The sequence below is a fragment of the Symphalangus syndactylus genome, chromosome 24 (assembly GCF_028878055.3).
Source record: "Symphalangus syndactylus isolate Jambi chromosome 24, NHGRI_mSymSyn1-v2.1_pri, whole genome shotgun sequence".
NCBI lineage: Eukaryota > Metazoa > Chordata > Mammalia > Primates > Hylobatidae > Symphalangus > Symphalangus syndactylus.
The window spans coordinates 10643065-10660594 of record NC_072446.2 but is presented as its reverse complement, the minus strand read 5'-3'; the positions used below and the strand labels follow the sequence as shown (position 1 = coordinate 10660594).

The 17530-nt window shown below is 55.1% G+C and overlaps 1 protein-coding gene across 1 annotated transcript in view; it reads left to right on the top strand.

Annotated features, from left to right (window-relative positions):
* Positions 1 to 17530, top strand: part of CDH4 (cadherin 4) — a 675895-nt gene that overhangs the window by 631461 nt on the left and 26904 nt on the right. Inside the window, exon 9 of the mRNA XM_055265685.2 lies at positions 14069 to 14254. Coding sequence (XP_055121660.2) covers positions 14069 to 14254 — 186 coding nt within the window. The remainder of the gene's footprint in view (positions 1 to 14068; positions 14255 to 17530) is intronic.

The following is a 17530-nucleotide window of genomic DNA, read 5'->3' as shown; positions in this document are numbered from 1 at the left end:
CGCAGCTGCACCCGGTGGAGGTGGCCGTGAGCACCCAGCGCCATCTGGTGGGTAGATGGCAGATCACAGCGAAGGAAGCCAGCTCAGCCCCACTGCAGCAGGGCTAGGGGGCTCTAGGCACTCCCCCAGGCTCCTGGCAGTGAGTCCCAGGCAGCAAGTGGCCAGGGCAACCAGGAGGCCAAGGAGCATTTAACCGGGCGCAGCCCCAGGATGCAACAGCTCTCATACAATTGGCCAGGAAGGCGTTCAGATGGTTTGGAAAACACCCGCTTCTCTCTCTTGGCTTCAGTCTCTATTTGCTCTCTTCTGGCCAGTGAGCAATGGGCAGGAAAAGCTCAGGGCCAGGCTGCCGGGGAGTCTGGACATAGGGGAAGCAGCTGCTAACCCCGGGGCCCTGAAGAATAATAACGTCCAGGCCCGAGAGCGTAGCAGGGCTGCACCCACACAGCTGGCCGGGCTGCCCCAGCTGTCCTTCCTCCCTGACTCCGAGAAAGAGAAGGAAGTGATGGCAGGGATGGAGGGGAGAAGGTGACCCAAATTGTGTGGAGCAGGTGTCTCTGCCTTTCTTGGAGCCGGCATCCCTGTGAAGGAAGATGGAGAACCGGCAGAATGTCCTTGACCTGCACATGCTCTGAAAACCGGCCAGCCCGGGAGTCACACTGAGCCCCCCACAAAATTCTGCATTTGGCTCAAGGCAACTTGAAGCACATTGCAGGGGAGAGTTCCTGCCTCTGTGTCCCCATGAATGAAAGGTGGGGATGGCCTGATTCTCTGAGATGTTGGGGGGCAGAAGATAAACAAGTGGCATTGTGGTCCTAAATCCCAAAATTCACAGAATCCCATCATTCCATTGCAAGCCCTATCCCTCGTCTCTGATCCCCCAACCGAGACTCTGGGAGGCCAAGGCAGAGGCCCTTCTAGACCTAGTGGACCAGTCACAAGCACTGACCAGCGTAAGCACTGACCAGCACTGATCGGCCACCAGCACTGACCAGCCACCACCATTTACCAGCACTGACCAGAAATGACCGGCCACCAGAACTGCCCAACACTGACCAGTCACAAGCACTGACCAGCACTGACCAGCCACCAGAACTGACCAGCACGAACCAACACTGACCAGCCATGAGGACTGACTAGCCACCAGCACTGACCAGCACTAAGCAGCCCTTGGCACTGAGCTACCCTCGCCGCAACTGCTGACCGGCCACACCACCCTGGGGCTGCTCCTCCTGGGACTGGGGCAGAGGGTCCCCATGGCATTTATTAGAGAGAGGCGTCTCTGTGCTTTTCCAATGGCTAAGCACAGGCTACTGCAGCCTCGCAAGCCTCCCAGAGATGGGCCGTTGTCCATCCTTGGTTCCAGGGGGCCTCAGGCAGGTCCAAGGCCCCGGATCATGGGGCAGGGGAACAGCATCTCTTGAGGAGTACACAGACATGTCTAGATGATTCTCAGCTAGTGTCCGCAGCACCTCCCAGTCTAACACAGTTCGGGAGAGGATCTGCAGTCCGCTGCATTGGTCAGGCCGGCGGGGTGACATGCTAGTGGGTGAACAATGGACGGATGACCCTGTCAGGGAGGGTTCCCTCCACCCTGGGGTGGCTTTTCCAGGTGACTGAGTCACATGGTCATGTAGAAGGGGTGTCCGTAAATACTTGGGGTTAGGATGACCCTTGGTGTGTCCTCCTAGAGATGGGTGACAGGGAGGAGCCCCAGACACCGTCCATGCCTCACCGTCGGGGGGACAGAGCGGGCAGAGGGGCCAGCAGGATGGCGAAGGCCGGCCACACTGCCGCACATGCCGCCAGGCTATTTTTACCAAGCCTAATCAAGAACAATCAGCAGAAGCTACAGAGATGCAGGGGATTTGCATGACCCGATTCTGAGTCCTAAATGTTAATTAAAAGTTATTTTCCCTTCGCTGGCTCTGAGCGCGGCTGCACTGCCCACGTGAGGCTGAGTGGGGACCCTCGACCCTCAGCACTCCCTCCAGCAGGTAAGCGTGGGATCTGCTGCGCTAGAGGCTGGTGGCCACAGAGGACACAAGCTTCAGACCCTGCCCCAAGGTCTCCTATTAACACCCATGGGTCCTGCAGTGAAGTTCTCAGGGACAGGTCCAGAAAGCACAGGGCGACCCTGGAGATCTGGCATCACAGGCCTTCCTCCAGCCCACCCCCGCCCCACCCACGCACATGCTCACAGTGGGGGGTCCCCTGGAGTCAGGAAGCCCAGCCCTGGCCCCATTCTTGGTCCCTGCCAGCTGTGTAGCCAAGGCCGGAGAGCTGGACCTCTCTAAGCAGCAGGATTTTATCCCCGCTTTCCACCTAGAATTAACCCCACCTCAAGGTGTCGTTGAGAGCACTGCTGATCTGTGTGAAAGTTTAAGACTTCAGCAATACAAATCTGCTCTAAAAATGCCATGGGTGGTGCTCAGACTCCCATCCCAGGGGCATGGAGCTGGGTGGCGAGCAGACAAGGTTCCAGCTTTAACAGACCTGGAGTTCTGTCCCATCTCAGCCTTTCACAGTTGAGGGGCTTACAGCAATGTCACCAAAACCTTCTCAGCCCAGTTTCCCCAGCTGTTAAAAGAAGAGGGAGGGCCGGGCGCAGTGGCTCAAGCCTGTAATCCCAGCACTTTGGGAGGCCAAGGTGGGTGGATCACGAGGTCTGGAGTTCAAGACCAGCCTGGCCAAGATGTGAAACCCCGTCTCTACTAAAAATACAAAAAAAAAAAAAAGAAAAAAATAGCCGGGTGTGGTGCTGCGTACCTGTAATCCCAGCTACTCAGGAGGCTGAGGCCGAGAATTGCTTGAACCTGGGAGGTGGAGGGTGCAGTGAGCAAAGATCGCACCATTGCACTCTAGCCTGTCTCAAAAAAAAAAAAGAAACAAAAGAAGAGGGAGGTAGTATATCATTGTTGTAGTTTAAAATGCATACATGATAAGACATATTTTGTTTTTACTCTATGTCTTTTGTGAATGATCTATTCCCCGTCCCAAGGCAAGCATGAATAGAATCAGGTTAATTTTTTTTTTTTTTTTTTTTTTTTGAGACAGAGTCTCGCTCTGTCACCCAGGCTGGAGTGCAGTGGCGCGATCTCGGCTCACTGCAAGCTCTGCCTCCCGGGTTTATGCCATTCTCCTGCCTCAGCCTCCTGAGTAGCTGGAACTACAGGCACCTGCCACCACACCCGGCCAATTTTTTGTATTCTTAGTAGAGATGGGGTTTCACTGTGTTAGCCAGGATGGTCTCGATCTCCTGACTTCATGATCTGCCCGCCTCGGCCTCCCAAAGTGCTGGGATTACAGGCGTGAGCCACCGCGCCCGGCCCAGGTTAAATGTTTTCTGAATAAAGAGGGAAGGGAGTCGTGGTGGTTTCCCCACAGGGTCTCCGAGGGCAGGATGAGCGGGTCCCCAGTGTTTAGGATATGCGTGGCTCAGCCAGTGCCTGGTTATCACAGTTGATGTGGAAATACAGATTTTTCTCTCAAAAGGGTTAAAAATGGTTTTGCCAGAGGCAGGGTGTCAGCTGAACTTAGGAGCCCTGGGGTCTGTTGTTCTGTGGCCCCCATGTTTTTGAGGTCCTTCTGGAAGTTCCCTCCCCAAGCCGCCCGAGGATGCTGCCTGCTGTCCCTCCTCGGAAGTGACGCTCCTGGCCAAGAGGAAGGGCAGCCCCAGCTCTGCAGGGTAGACAGACTGCTGGCCAGCCTCAGCGGGGGCACTGGCTGGGCTGACCCAGGGCAGGCTGTCACCCACAGATCCCCGGCCCCTCAAGCCTGGCTGTGTGCCCACTCTGGCCAAGCCCTGTGAGTCCCTGACTTCTGCAGAAGAAGGGAGAAATCACGATTCAGCCTGAGTTCCTAAGCACAGGAATTTGGCATCTTAAAGTTAGAATGGACTCAGTGCCCTTAATTATGCTTGGGTGCGCAGTGCAAGCCTCGGCCATAAATAATTAATTGGAGCCAGCTTTTCCGAGCACAGAGGTGGCAGCCGCAGGGACCAGGAGCTCCCACCCGCCCGACATCACCTCCCGCCTCCTTGCTCCTCCCGCCTCCTTGCTCCACCCACCTCCTTGCTCCTCCCGCCTCCTTGCTCCACCCACCTCCTTGCTCCTCCCGCCTCCTTGCTCCTCCCGCCAGGGACGGCTTCCCAGAGACAGCTGCAGAGGGGGCACTTCTGAGAGGCCAAGTCGGGGCCCACCTTGGGGCAGGGACCAACAGGACACAGGCCCAGAGACATGGAGGAACGGCGGACTGGAAAGGACAACCCCAAGGCAGGGACACACAGAAACTTGAGGTCCCTCGGCCTGGGGGTCAAGACTTTGTCCTCCCAGCCGCGGTGCTCCCGTCAGTCTCTCAGGCCTCCCTGGACCTGCCTGTCCAAGCTGCATGGAAGAGGTAGGGCCCAGGGGCTGGGGGTGGGCGCTGGGCCAGACTCCCCAGCTTCAAGCCTGGCTCCACAACTGACCAGTTGCTGACCTTGGGCAAGTTGCCTCCCTTTCCTCATCTGTTCCTGCCTGATGGGTGTGTGAGGACTGAATGTTCCCGGATATCAGTCCCTTGGCAGCACCTGACTCAAAGAAAGACCAATGAGTAAAACAGCAACAATATGGCCGTCGTGGCTGTTGTATGATTAATAATGATGATTGATAGCAATTGTGTCCTTCACCCTGGCACAGACAAGCTGCTGACAGGAGCTGCCTGAAGCTGTGCTCCAATCCGGGGTAAGAACTCTGTGTTCTTTCTGGGAAGGGAGCAAGCCAACCTGGTCTATGGACCCAAAAGCCCAAAAGGGGGTTTCAAGTTAATTTTTAGCTAAATGACTGGTCCTTTCGCTCAAGCGGGCGTTGCAGTGAGCGCTTTTTTGTGCACTATTTATTTGTCCTCGTAGCAGCACTGCAAGGCGGGAGCAGAGGCTCGGGCAGGCGGGCTCTGCCACCGTCCCCACACACCGCCCCTAAAGCTCCTGTCTGTAAAGGGAGGAGGAGGAGGAGGAGCAGAAGGAGGAGGAGGAGGAGAAGGAGAAGGGCCGCCTGCAACTTCCTTCTGGTCACAAGAGCCATGGATCCAACAATTCTGATTTGTGAACTCAGAACTCAGCAGAAATCGTCATTGTTTTACTGAACAGAACACAGAATTCCAAAAAGCAATGACATTGTAACGTCCAAAGGAGCTGTGGTTTGTAGGTTTACACTATCAGTTTTCCAATGCAAGCAATCACAGAAAGGAGAGAACTGCAGCTGGCTGTGTCCCCAGGTGGCTCCCAGCCCCGTCGGGGGGTGCAGCAGACCACACCCCAGCCAGACAGGAGCCGTCAGGGCCGGCGCTCAGCTGTGCTAGTTACAGTGATGGATCCGCTGAGCTCTGGCTGGGCAAGAGCACCAGGCTTAGGCACTTCCCTCCAATTAGATGCCCTTGTCCACACCGGGCTCCGAACAGGAGAAGCAGCACCCAACACCGGGTAGCTGGGAACGTCAAGCCCTCATTAGGACCAGCCGGATGCTTCTGAGCAAGCAGCAGCTCAGTGAAAGCATCGATCCTACGCTGGCCCACGGGGTTGGGGTGATGAGGGCAGCAGCAGAGTCCCATTTCCGCTCGTTCAGACCTGCTCCATGGGAAGAGGCAAAAGGAGGTCCTGAGCCTTCTAGGAGACAAAGCCGGGCCTCAGTGGCACTACTGCCCATCAGAGGCGGAAGCAAAGTTCACAGTCAGCCGTGGCTCATCTTTATGAGATACTGACTCACCGCCACTAGTCCAGTTGCCAGGAAACAGGATGTGGGAGGGACGGACAAAAATTAAGTACAGCAGCAAATCACCAACATGCAGTCCTGCGTGTCACACCTGAGGAGCGGCCTGGAGCCGGGGGCACCTTCTGGCTTCCAGCAACTGATGGAAATTCAAACTATGACGTGTTCAGTCCTTGGAGTTCCAAAGTCATGAAAGGCGGGTCCCCGGCAGGTGTGGAGGCATCACGGACGGCCGTTTTCAGAGCAGGGCAGGCAGCACAAATGGATGAACAATGCAGAGGCAGAAAAGGTCAAGCCCGGGGCCTCTGAAACCAGGACCCCCGGGGCCTCCATTCCAGGAGGAGCAGCCTCACTCTGCCCTTCACCAGCCACGGAGACCCGGGGGCTATGGGCAATGCCGTAAATGCCAGCCATGCCCTAGGGCACGTGGTCACCACCCAGCAGAACCACTCCTGTGCTTGTTCCAGGAGTGCAAGGGCAGATCCACAGAGGAGAGTGCGGGGCCCCACGTTCCCAGGGATTTGCAGGCAAATGAGCGGCCGTTGACACAGGGGCAGCCACACCTTTTCTTGAATGGTCTGGAGAGTAAATGTTTGCACTTTGGCTGCCAGAAAGTCTCCGTGGCAACTCCGAAACTCCGCCATTGTAGAACAAAAACAACCACAGACAAAACAGAAGCCAGTGGGTGTGGCCATGTCCCAATAAAACTTTATTTACAAAAACAAAGATTCAGGCCACAGGCTTGTTGTCCAGCCCTGACTTCACCTATAGCAAAGAGGCTACATAGGTGTCGTTTTGGGAATATTTGAAGAAGGAAGATTCTAGCATCGCAGACATCTAAGTATGAGGTCAGCACCTCGTCACCACCTGTCTCAGAGAGCTGATTAAAAATCTCGCGCACCACACACGGCAGAGGTGGCACAAGCGTGTAGCTCCAGCTATGTGGGAGGCCGAGGCAGGAGGATCACTTGAGCCCAGGAGTTCGAGGCTGCAGTGAGCTGTGATCATGCCACTAAACTCAGGCCTGGGCAGCAGAGCAAGACTGTCTCAAAAAAAAAAAAAAAAAAGACAACACAGTATTAGCATTGAATTAAAAAAGTGAATATCTTAGGAAACTTCGTGTGCCACGTGCCAGGCCTTGTTCATTATGTTTGCACATTCATTCATTCATTCATTCATTCATTATTTCACCCTGCACTGGGTGCTCCCTATGCCAGGGTGCAGAACAGCTACAGCGAAAACCAAAGCAGTCACAGCCCCTGCTCCTCAGAGGTTAATCTACATATTTAAAATCTGTAAGGCCAGGCATGGTGGCTCACGCCTGTAATCCCAGCATTTTGGGAGGCCAAGGCGGGCGGATCACCTGTGGTCAGGAGTTCAAGACCAGCCTGGCCAACATGGTGAAACCCCGTCTCTACAAAAATACAGAAATTAGCTGGGCATGATGGCGGGTGCTTGTAATCCCAGCTATTCACAAGGCTGAGGCAAGAGAATTGCTTGAACACAGGGGTAGAGGTTGCAGTGAGCCAAGATCGAGCAATTGCACTCTAGCCTGGGCAGCAGAAGAGACTCCATCGCAAAAAAAAAAAAAAAAAAAAAAAGTGTAAATGTACATATTTTGTTTCTGTGGATTTTGGTTTTTCCCATTTTTCTACCATGAGCAATTGTTATTCATTCGCGGATGTATAATTCCCTGTTCCAGATGAAAACCATGAAGGTGACCTCTCAAGACAAGCAGGGTGTGGGGCCGAGAGGCTGCCCCCAGGGGGCCAGTGCAGTCTCAGCGCCCCTTCCCCGCCACTGGTGACCTTGGGCAGGTTGCCTCCTGGAGCCTCAGTTTCATCACCTGCAAAACGGGAACAATAATATAATCCCCTCTGCCTCCTGCTCCCAAAATGCTGTCATTCTGTTTCCCTGGGGTTGTCACCAGCATGAGCCCAAGGTGCCCCCTCTCTGGGACAGGCCTATCTCCTTGCCAGGGCCCGCAAGCTTCTCCTCTCTGCTCCTGCCTGCTGCCAGCTGTTTTGCGTTTCTGCTCTTGCAAATGTGGCTTCTCTTGGTGCTTTGGAGGTGTCTCAGTGGCTGCCCCTGGGACTTCTCCCAAGCCGGCATCCTGTGGGCTGGCCCCAACGGGGGACAGCAGCTAGTCCCGAGAGTGTGGGCTGCAGGGCCCGTAGCCCCACCCACACCGAGCTGGCGGGAGCTGTCATCGGGGCCTCCACCGGGGATTGGATGTTAGGGGCATGAGGATTAGCACGGCAGCAACTCACTGGAAGGGGCGCAGGGGTGCCAGGGGCTGCGGCTCTCTCATGGGGCCCCCAGTCCTGTGGAGATCATGGTCATGCAGCATGGAGATCACCAGGCAGCTGCTGAGAACTGGTGGGACGTGGGACAGGGTGTGCCCTGTGCTCTCCCTGGGGCCTCTCTGGCAGCTTCTCCCTCTTCCTTCTCTCCCCTGGCCCCCTTCTTTCTTGATGAAACACCTGCCTGGGCTGGAGTCCTCACACCCACCAGCCAGAAGTCAGCTTCGTCTGCACCATGTCCCCCTGGTCTCTCGGCTGCAGGCACAGAAATCCACGCTTAGCCTTGGTCACTGCAGCAGCAGGTGGGCACCGACCCTGTAGCAGGTGCTGCACCGAGTGCCCTGACTGTGCCAGCCCACCTGACCCCACAACCTCCTGAAGAACGGGGTCCCTCCTCCCCGTGTCACAGAGGGGACCACCTTCCTGTGGGGAACAAAACTTCCCTCCCACTGCGTCCCACGTGGCCGCTTGCCGTGTGGCAGATGTGGGACTTCTCCCTGAGGACAGGACCACCGTGGCCCCAGCGCAGGTGCCTTGGAGGCCCCAGGGTCTTGCTGGACATCGTGTGGATGGGGCCTGGCCGTCTCGGCCCTGACTGCCCGCTGACATTGTAAGGAAATAGCTGGGTGGGTTTTTCCTGAAACACTGGCTGTGCTGCAGGGTTCCTGCCCAAATCCTCCCCTTGTGAATGGTGACCTTCCGCTGAGAACCTCACGGTTTCTGCCTCAGAGCTGGGATTGTGCTGGAAGGCCCTCGTAGGAAGACAAAATCCTCCTACCTCTCAGGATGGGTGCACAGTTGAATTCTAGGTTATGGCCTCGGCAACACATTCCATTCTGATGCTCTTAAAATTTCTCCTTTCCCAAATACCTGCCTTTTCATCCCAAGGGGCCTGAGAGGCTTTCCTTGTGTCGGAAAATCTGAAAACATTAAATTTAAAAGTCATTATGGCTGGGGGAAGGTTAATAAGAAAATTCTAAACCAGATTTATCAGCTAAGGCCTTCTTTGTGAACCTTTATTAAACTTGCATGATTTAGAATAGACTCTTTGTATAAACTTCACTCAGAAGTCTGCAAGGGAATGGACGCAGAGAGCGCCGCGCTCCCCCCTCAGAAGGATGGGAGCAGTGGACAAGCGTCAGACAGGCCCTCGCTAAAACGGCAGACACCACCAGGACCCACCTGGCCATGTAAACAGAGACAGACGCTACAGAGGATGTGAGGGGCCACGAAATCCAAGGGGCCGGGAGCATTAGGCACGGCTGCTCTACCAGGAGGGCACCCTCCTGCCTCCACCACTGGGCACAGAGCCTTGCCCCTGCCGCCTGCAAGGGTGCTGGCCCCACCTTCTGCCTCTGCTGGCTCCAAAGCTCAAGGCATCTCTGCAGTTTGCCAGGATCAGGCTCTCTCCGCCTCTCTTCTGAACCACAGACATCCAGGTGCATCTGGCTGGCAGGTCCCTAGGTCACCTACCTGGTTGTGGCTGTAGAGGAGGCCGGGAAAGTGGCTATCTGGAAACTAAGGAAGGGAATTCAGAAGGTGCAGGGGAGCCAGGAAGCCTCACTAATGACCACTAGGCTGACCCTGGCAACTTGAAAAAAAAGAGTGTGGCTCATCTCACAAGAGCTGAGAAGTCTTGGAAAATCCCCCCTTCAGGCATGGCTGGATCTAGGCTCACCAGCTCACCATGGGCCATGCTTCCTCCAGCTGGCTTTGTTCTCAGGCTGCGAGTGGCAGCTCCCACCCAACCCAACACCTTCAGATTCACGTGGTTACCATGCCCAGGCCAGACGCAGGGGCCACCAGAACTGACCCCTAATTGGCTGACTTAGGTCATTAGCCTATTTCAAACCAGTTATTGAGGCGGGGGCCTCGGGTGTGGAGAACAAGGATCTGAAGCATTTTCAGCGAAGGACCAGATAGTATTTTCATCTATGGTCAGGCTGTCTCTGTTACTGCGACTCAATGCCACTATTGGGGCAGGAAAGCAGCCACGGGCGATATGTAAATGAATGGGGTGTGGCTGGGTGTCAATAAAACTTTAAAAATAGGCTTCGGGCCAATGCCACACTAGACCAAGCTGACCAGAACCCTTCATCCCACCAAGCCCTTAAGGAAACTTGGGGTGACATGGCCGCAGGACCAGAGCGGCGTGGTCCTGCTCAACCCTCCCACAGAGTCCAGAAGGCCAGAAGCTACTGAGGGCTGCCAAGTGGCTCCCGGGGGAGGCCAGCAGGTTTTCACTCAAGGAAGGAGAAGCGGCCCCAAGATTCAGGCAGGCTGCTTTGGGGGCAAGGCAGTGTCCCCAGCGGAGGGAGTGGCCCTGGGCCAGGTGTCAGAGCCCAGCGGTATGTGCTACGGGGCCCTGGCAGGTTGCTTTGGGGCAAGGCAGTGTCCCCAGCGGAAGGAGTGGCGCTGGGCCAGGTGTCAAGAGCTCAGCGGTGTGCGCTTCGGGGCCCTGGCAGGCTGCTTTGGGGCAAGGCGGTGTACCCAGTAGAGGGAGTGGTCCTGGGCCAGGTGTCAGAGACCAGCAGTGTGTGCTGTGGGGCCTGGCTAGAGCTGTGTCTGTGTGTTCATGGCATCTCTGGAGAGGGCTCAGGGTCCTGGCACCCAGCACGTTTTGCAACTCAGATCCCCGGGGTCAGGGGAGCTCCCTGGCCTTGAGTCCTCCACTAGCCATGCAGGGGTCACCTGCCTCCCGCACTGATGATGGGGCAGGACACCCTCCTCCCTGCTCCAGGTCTGCAAAGCTCCCCCCACCCTGAGGCCCTCCCACCACCACCTCTGCCTGGAGATGGTCCCAGCAGGGAGTGTATAATGTGGCCCAGCTACCACCTCCCCTGAGGACACCAGGGGGACTATCACCTCCACCTCACAGCTCTGTCCCACCCCCAGGCCCCCCGGGCACCAGGTCAGCTCCTAGACTCACAGCAGCACAGCCCTGGCTGAGGAGGGCTGCCCCTCCCGCCCGGTCCCCGGCCTGTCTGGAACTTGTTCACAGGCCTCAGCAAAGCTTCCTTGAATGTCCCCCTACAGCGGTCCTCTGCCTGGGGCCCGGCCACCCAGGATCCCGCATGGCCACAGCCTCAGCAAGGGCTGTCCTCTTGCACCCAAGGACCGCAGGGCTGAGATCAAGCAGGCAGCTCCCTGCGCCTCACTCTCAGGCGTGTTCTCACCCCTAGAACATATGCATCTCCAATCATGGTCTGAGTCGCCCCTGCTATCCCCCAGTGGGCACCATCCCCCATGCCATGATGCCGTGCGATGCAGAGCCCAGTGTGTCCCACGGCGATGCCAGCTCCCTGTCCTGCTGGGGGACGATCTGACCCCTGGGCGGCTCAAAACGTGTGATGAAGGGAAGACAGAGTGAGTCCTGAAGCTCCCTCCTCTAGGGCCGGGTCAGCCTCTCTAGGCCTCCCCGGGTACCCCGCTGCGGGTTCCGGGCTCCAGCCACCTGGCTCAGGAGCAGAGACAGCCAGGAGATTCCGCCCCACACTGGACGTCGGGAGTGGTGGGGGCGGCAGCTGTCCACTCTGGAGTGTAACAAAGACGGTTCCTCCCAATCCTGAGATGAGATCTGTGGCCGAGCGTGCCCATCGTGTGAGGAAGGGCTCCTGCGCCACAGACATGGCTGAGATCCCACTTTGGATAAATCCACAATTTTTCTTCCTAACAAGCTGATTGTATCGAGATGTGAATGTTTGGACCTGCAGGTGACAGGCAGGGCCCTTCCTATCAGACCCAGAGCTGGGCCGGGCTGCGGGGTTTTCAGCCCAGCCCAGAACCCCAGGTCGAGGAGGCTGATTAAAGGACTTTCTCTGAGCTTTTGAAATACAGAGAAAGGAAGCAGCACTTGTCTGGGATTAAACTGGAATATTTTTCCATCCTTGACAAGGCAGCCCGTTGGCGTGGGCTCTGATTTTCCATCCTTGACAAGGCAGCCCGTTGGTGTGGGCTGTGAATTCTTCTGTCGCGTCTCCGTCCTTTTTAGGAATGCTGACTCAGCTCCTGCCTGGGAAAGGGGACCAGCGTATTTCATTTTTGTGCATTTATATGAAGGCTATCACTCATTCCTTCATTCACTGATGAGAGCCCAGGCCTTGGGCCAGCAGGGACAGTCGCCATCTGTATGTCCCCGGACCCTGTTCACCTGACATCTTTGTCCACTGGTCTAACGGGGCCTCAACGCTCATGACAGATGCACGCTGAAGGGGTGCGGGTGGGTCGGGTGAATCTGCACCATCTCACAGCCTCCTCCCACACTGGCTCTGAGACTCTGGGCACAGAACCGCCACCTCGGGGCCTCTGCGTGCTTCTCTGTCCTTGCAGGACCTGCCTGTGGCAGACGCGGTCTACTGGCCGCCCAACGCCAGTTTCCCACCCCTTCTCCCTTTCCCACCTCACAAGGCTCCCTTCTTTGGGCTTGTGGTGGCTGCGGGACATCGCCCTGGCCAACGGAGTGTCAGCACAAGTCAGCTGGGGAGGGGTACTCCGGGAAGACTCTTTCTTACCAAAGGGACAGCTGTGCTTCTCAGGCAACCAGAGGGCCAGGCCGAGCTGCAGGGTCCTGACCATGGGAGGCCGGGGAAGGACAGAGCCCAGCCCTGACGGGCCCAGCCACCTGCAGCCCTGGAAGGTCAGGCTCCTGGGTTCAGGTCACCCCAGTGCAAGTTTCTCTTCGCTGCACCCGAGGGCTCCTCCGTGACTCCTGGCTGAGGGCAGGTGTGAAGGTGGCCTGGGTAATTCCCCAGACACCATAACGACCTCTTTTTAACTTAGTTACCTCTTTAAAGGTCCCATCTCCAAATACAGTCACACTCTGAGACCTTGGGGGTTTAGGGCTTCCACACAGAAATTCCAGGACACAACATTCAGCCCCTAACAGTGCCCCACGCCAGGACACAGGGGCTTCCCACCCGGGGACACTCCCGGTGGAAGGGGAGCAGAGCTGCCTGCAGATGTGCACGGCAGCCCTGTCCTGACGCTCCAGCGCCCGTCCTGGGAGGAAGGGTGCCTGATCACAGCACCGTCACATCAGAGAGCGCTGCTCAGCCATCTCAGCTGCATGCAGCAACGCGAAGGAATCCCAGAGCCACAGTGCCCAGCAGAAGCCAGACACAAGTGCTGGAAGGTTCTGCCCATGTAAAGAACAAACCCAGGTCAACTCATCTGTGACGCCAGAAGTCAGCTTGAGCTTACGAGGTTCCCGCAACAAATGGCCACAAACTGGGGGCTTGAAACAACAGGAATTTATTCTGTCAGTCTGAAATCACCAGGGTCTTGCTCCCTCTAAAGACTCCAGGGAGAACCCTTCCTGCCTCTTCCGGGTTCTGCGGCCACTCTGGTGTTCCTGGGCTTGTGGTGGCATCACTCCAGTCTGTGCCCCCATCTCCCATGGCCTCCCCCTCTGAATGTGTCTGCATCTTCTCTTCTTTGTGAAATCCCCTCTGCCTCCCTCTTCTGAAGATGCATGTGGTAGCATTTAGCTCCCACCTGGATAATCGAGAAAAATCTCCCCAGCTCAGAATCCTTACCTCCAGCGCCTCTTCTTACTACAAGGTGGCATTTCCAGCTCCAAGGATTGAGATGTGGCCATATCTTTGGGGCCACCATTGAACCAGTACAGGTGGAAACTTTGGGACCTGGAAGGGGTCTGGGGTGTGGACTGGGAATGAAAAGAAGTGCCCATTGTTGAAGCCGCTCCATCAGTGGCCCTCTGCCATGGCCACGGGGCTGACGCACCTGCCGGGCAGGTCTGCACACCTGCTTCAGTGGGGCCCCAGCAGCCGTGCTACTAGGCGCGCACTCCTGTGCACCCCTGAGCAGCCTGTCTTCTCTGATTCCTGATCTGGGCATGGCTTACACGGTGTGTTCTGTTTGTGAACATTCATTGAGCTGGGCTGACATGGTGTGTTCTGTTTGTGAACATTCATTGAGCCGCACATACGCTATGTGCACTTCTCTGTGCATATTTACACTTAACAGGGGTTTGTAACATTCTTTCCTTCCATTTTGCAGTTTGCAGGGGAGGTCCCTGAAAACCGCGTGGAGACCGTGGTCGCAAACCTCACGGTGATGGACCGAGATCAGCCCCACTCTCCAAACTGGAATGCCGTTTACCGTATCATCAGTGGGGATCCCTCGGGGCACTTCAGCGTCCGCACAGACCCCGTCACCAACGAGGGCATGGTCACTGTGGTGAAGGTGAGAACTCTTCTCACACCCTGCCAGGCACCCCAAGTTCTGCCACCTGCACGCTCCCTAGGACCAGTCAAACAGGAGTGATACTCGGTGTAAAGTTAGTGCCCCCCTTAATATCCAAGGGCAGAGGCAGGTAACCCAACCTGCTGGAGGCAGACACAACCTTCACAAGGACCTGTCATGTGACCTTCAGGGGCTTGGCAGACCCCCCAAAAATACCCTCCCATTCCCTTTTCAATGTGTATATATTCGCTCCCACCCCCTAATCTAGTAATGGGCGAATTTCATTATTAGAATTCCTAATGTTAAACCATCTTTGCATTCCTGAGATAGATCCCACTGAGTAGTGAGGTAATATTTTGTAACACATTGAAGAATTTGTTTTGCTGATATTTGAAGTTTTTCATGTACTTTTCTGGGTGATTTAGGCCTATAGCATCCTCATCTGGGTTTTGTTATCAAGGTTACAGACTAATCTCAAGAGTCTTTTTCTGACCCAGAGACGGGTCATGTGATGCTGTAATAATCTGTCCCCTGAATGTTTGGTCACACTGTGCTGTGAAGCCATTGAGTAACTGTAGATTTTGTCTTTTGGGTTGTGCTTCTTTTTGTTTTGGAGAGAGATCGGTTTGTAACTACAGGTTCAATTTCTTTGATGGTTTTGGTCAGATATGTTTTTCTAGAAAACTGTCCATTTAATCTAAATTTTCAAATTTACTTATAAAGGCCTATCATTATAGTAGTAGTGATTCAGTCTTCTAACCTAACTCTTTTTCTACACTCATAATTCATATTCCCCTAGAAGGGCAGATTGGGAATTATATCATAACACTTAGCGATCATTTACAACTGAGTGTGAAGAAGTTTGGCAGCTATTGTCCCAAAACCATTTTGAATAAGACTAAGAAGAAAAGAGCAAGAGCACATTGGGCATTTTTAGAGAAAAGGGGGGGCAGGGTGACAGAACGGTGAGCTTAAAGCTGGATAGGATCTGCCAAAGCGTAAGGAAAAGCAAGGTGAGCTTAAAGCTGGACAGGATCTGCCAAAGTGTAAGGAAAAGTAGGATGAGCTTAAAGCTGGATAGGATCTGCCGAAGCATAAGGAAAGGCAAGTTTCATTTTGAGTTGGATCGTTTAGAACTTACTTCAGCGGCCCGGAGCAGAGACTTAACCACGGAAGTTTAAATACTCGAGAGTTGCATTCTCTCACGTGAGAGGAGTCTGAGGTGGGCAGTTGGGGCCGATGTCACAGCTGCACAATCAACAGAAACCCTGGCTGCTTCTATCCTCTGCTCTGCTGTGCGCGCCTTTCAGCTTCTAGGGCCCCTCGTGGTCCAAAATGGCTGCTAGAGAACCGGCCATTACAAGACTTTTACAGGTGGTAGGAAATCAAAAAGGGGGAAGAATGGCTCACCCCTCCTTTATTAAGGGACCTTCCCAGAACACCTGTTCACATCTTATTCGGCAGAGTTTAGTCACATGGCCATTCTTAGCCAGAGAAGACACTGCATAACCTAATTACGGGCACATATCCCAAACTTCTCCTAAGGAAGAGGGGAGCTAGATGTTAGGAGATCACAGGGGAAGAAAATAGGCTTTCTCCAGGATCTGTGTCTTTTCTCAACACCCCAAAGTCATCTTTTTCCTTTTCTGAATAACCCCTTTTCTAAGCAAGCTAGTGAAGACCAGTTCTCCTGAAAAATCTTATAAATTCTTCATCATTTTTATTTTATGAAATATTCAAACATGCAGACAAGCAGAAATAATAGTAAAATGAACTTCCGTATACCCATCACCTAGATTTAATTAACATTGTGCTACATTTACTAAATCTTTTTATTTTGGCTGATATGTTTGAAAGTAAATTAACATGTCACAGCATTCCAGCCCTAACTCTGCATAAGCTTTCTTCTTCAAGAGAGGCTATTTTTTCACCTTGAAAGATAGTTCTTGGAGAAGAGGCAAAATACACATTTCACTTCCCCTCTAATTATGAATTTTCAGAGTGAGGCATTAGCACAGTCACGCCCCCAGTGGCAAAGTCAGATCTGTGTGCGCAGGGACTGGGCATGGTGAGGAAGGATGCAAACCCTTTCTCCTTTTCTCTGGGTGCATTTGACCTCGAGCTAACGTTCTAGCTCTGGCCTCTAGAAACCCACAAGGTGAATCGTCAGCTGCTTTGCTGGCAACGTTGCTCACGGGAAGGTGATGGAGACTGGATGTGACATGCAGGCAGAGAAGAGGAGTGAACCGTGAGCCCAGAGCTGGCTGGGGCCTTCCCCTGTGAGCAGCGAGCCTCGGCCTGTCTCCTGCTTGTGATTCCAAGGAGGTATCTCTGACTCCCACAGCTCGGATTCTGTGGCCTTCATAGGGAGCACAAAGGACAGCCCCCGGCCCCAGGAGATCAGCACCTGTCTCACATCCCCTGCCCCTGGAGGGCCACTTCTGCAGCTGGATCACATACAGCCCCGCCACCTTCATCAGCCAAACTTAGATCAGAAAGGGCCAGAACCAAGGAAGAAGGTTGGCTCAATGTGGTGGGGAAAGCCTGACCCCTAAGGACTCCAAGGAAGGTGGCTTCCTGCCCAGCCCAGGGGCTGGTGGCCTCAGCCGTCATGGGCCTGCCTGGCCCTCTCTGTGCAGAGCATCACAGCCACGGAAAGTGGAAGAGCACAGCCAACTTCAGGGAAGTGCCAGTGTCCTGGGACTGCATGGGCCTCGTGGCACTGGGCCAGGCCCTCATCAGGCCCACGGAGTCCCTTGGCAGGCCCATGGAGCCCTCTTCTGTTCTTCGGAGAGGAGCCGCTGGTTCCAAGCGTACAGCACAGACGAGTCTATGGGGCATGGACTGAGTGTCCCAGGAGTGCCTGGGCGTCGCCGCCCCAGGAACTGATTCCTGAGATGGAGAATCATCCCCTTCAGGTTCTTCCTCCAGCTGGTGATGCTCCTGAGAAGGCTGCTGGGAGAGCAACTCCTCCAGGGCTCAGCTGCTTCGCAGCCATCTCCCCACAGCAGGAAGGCTGGGCGTAGGTGAGGCAGCAGAGGAGGTGCTGATGGCAGCCAGGTGGTCATGGCTGGGCACATTCACTGACCTTCTGCCATGTGACAGCTTGGCAGCGGGCCACCCTCTGCTGAGTTTGTGCCACGTCCCCTCCCCTAGCCACTGGGGTCTCCTGCCCAGCTCCACCGCCTCCTTGTCAGGCCTCTGTCTACATGGTGAGAGTGCGGTTTCCCGAAGCATGTCTGCAGAATGCTGGTTCTCAGGAGGTTGATGAGCGCT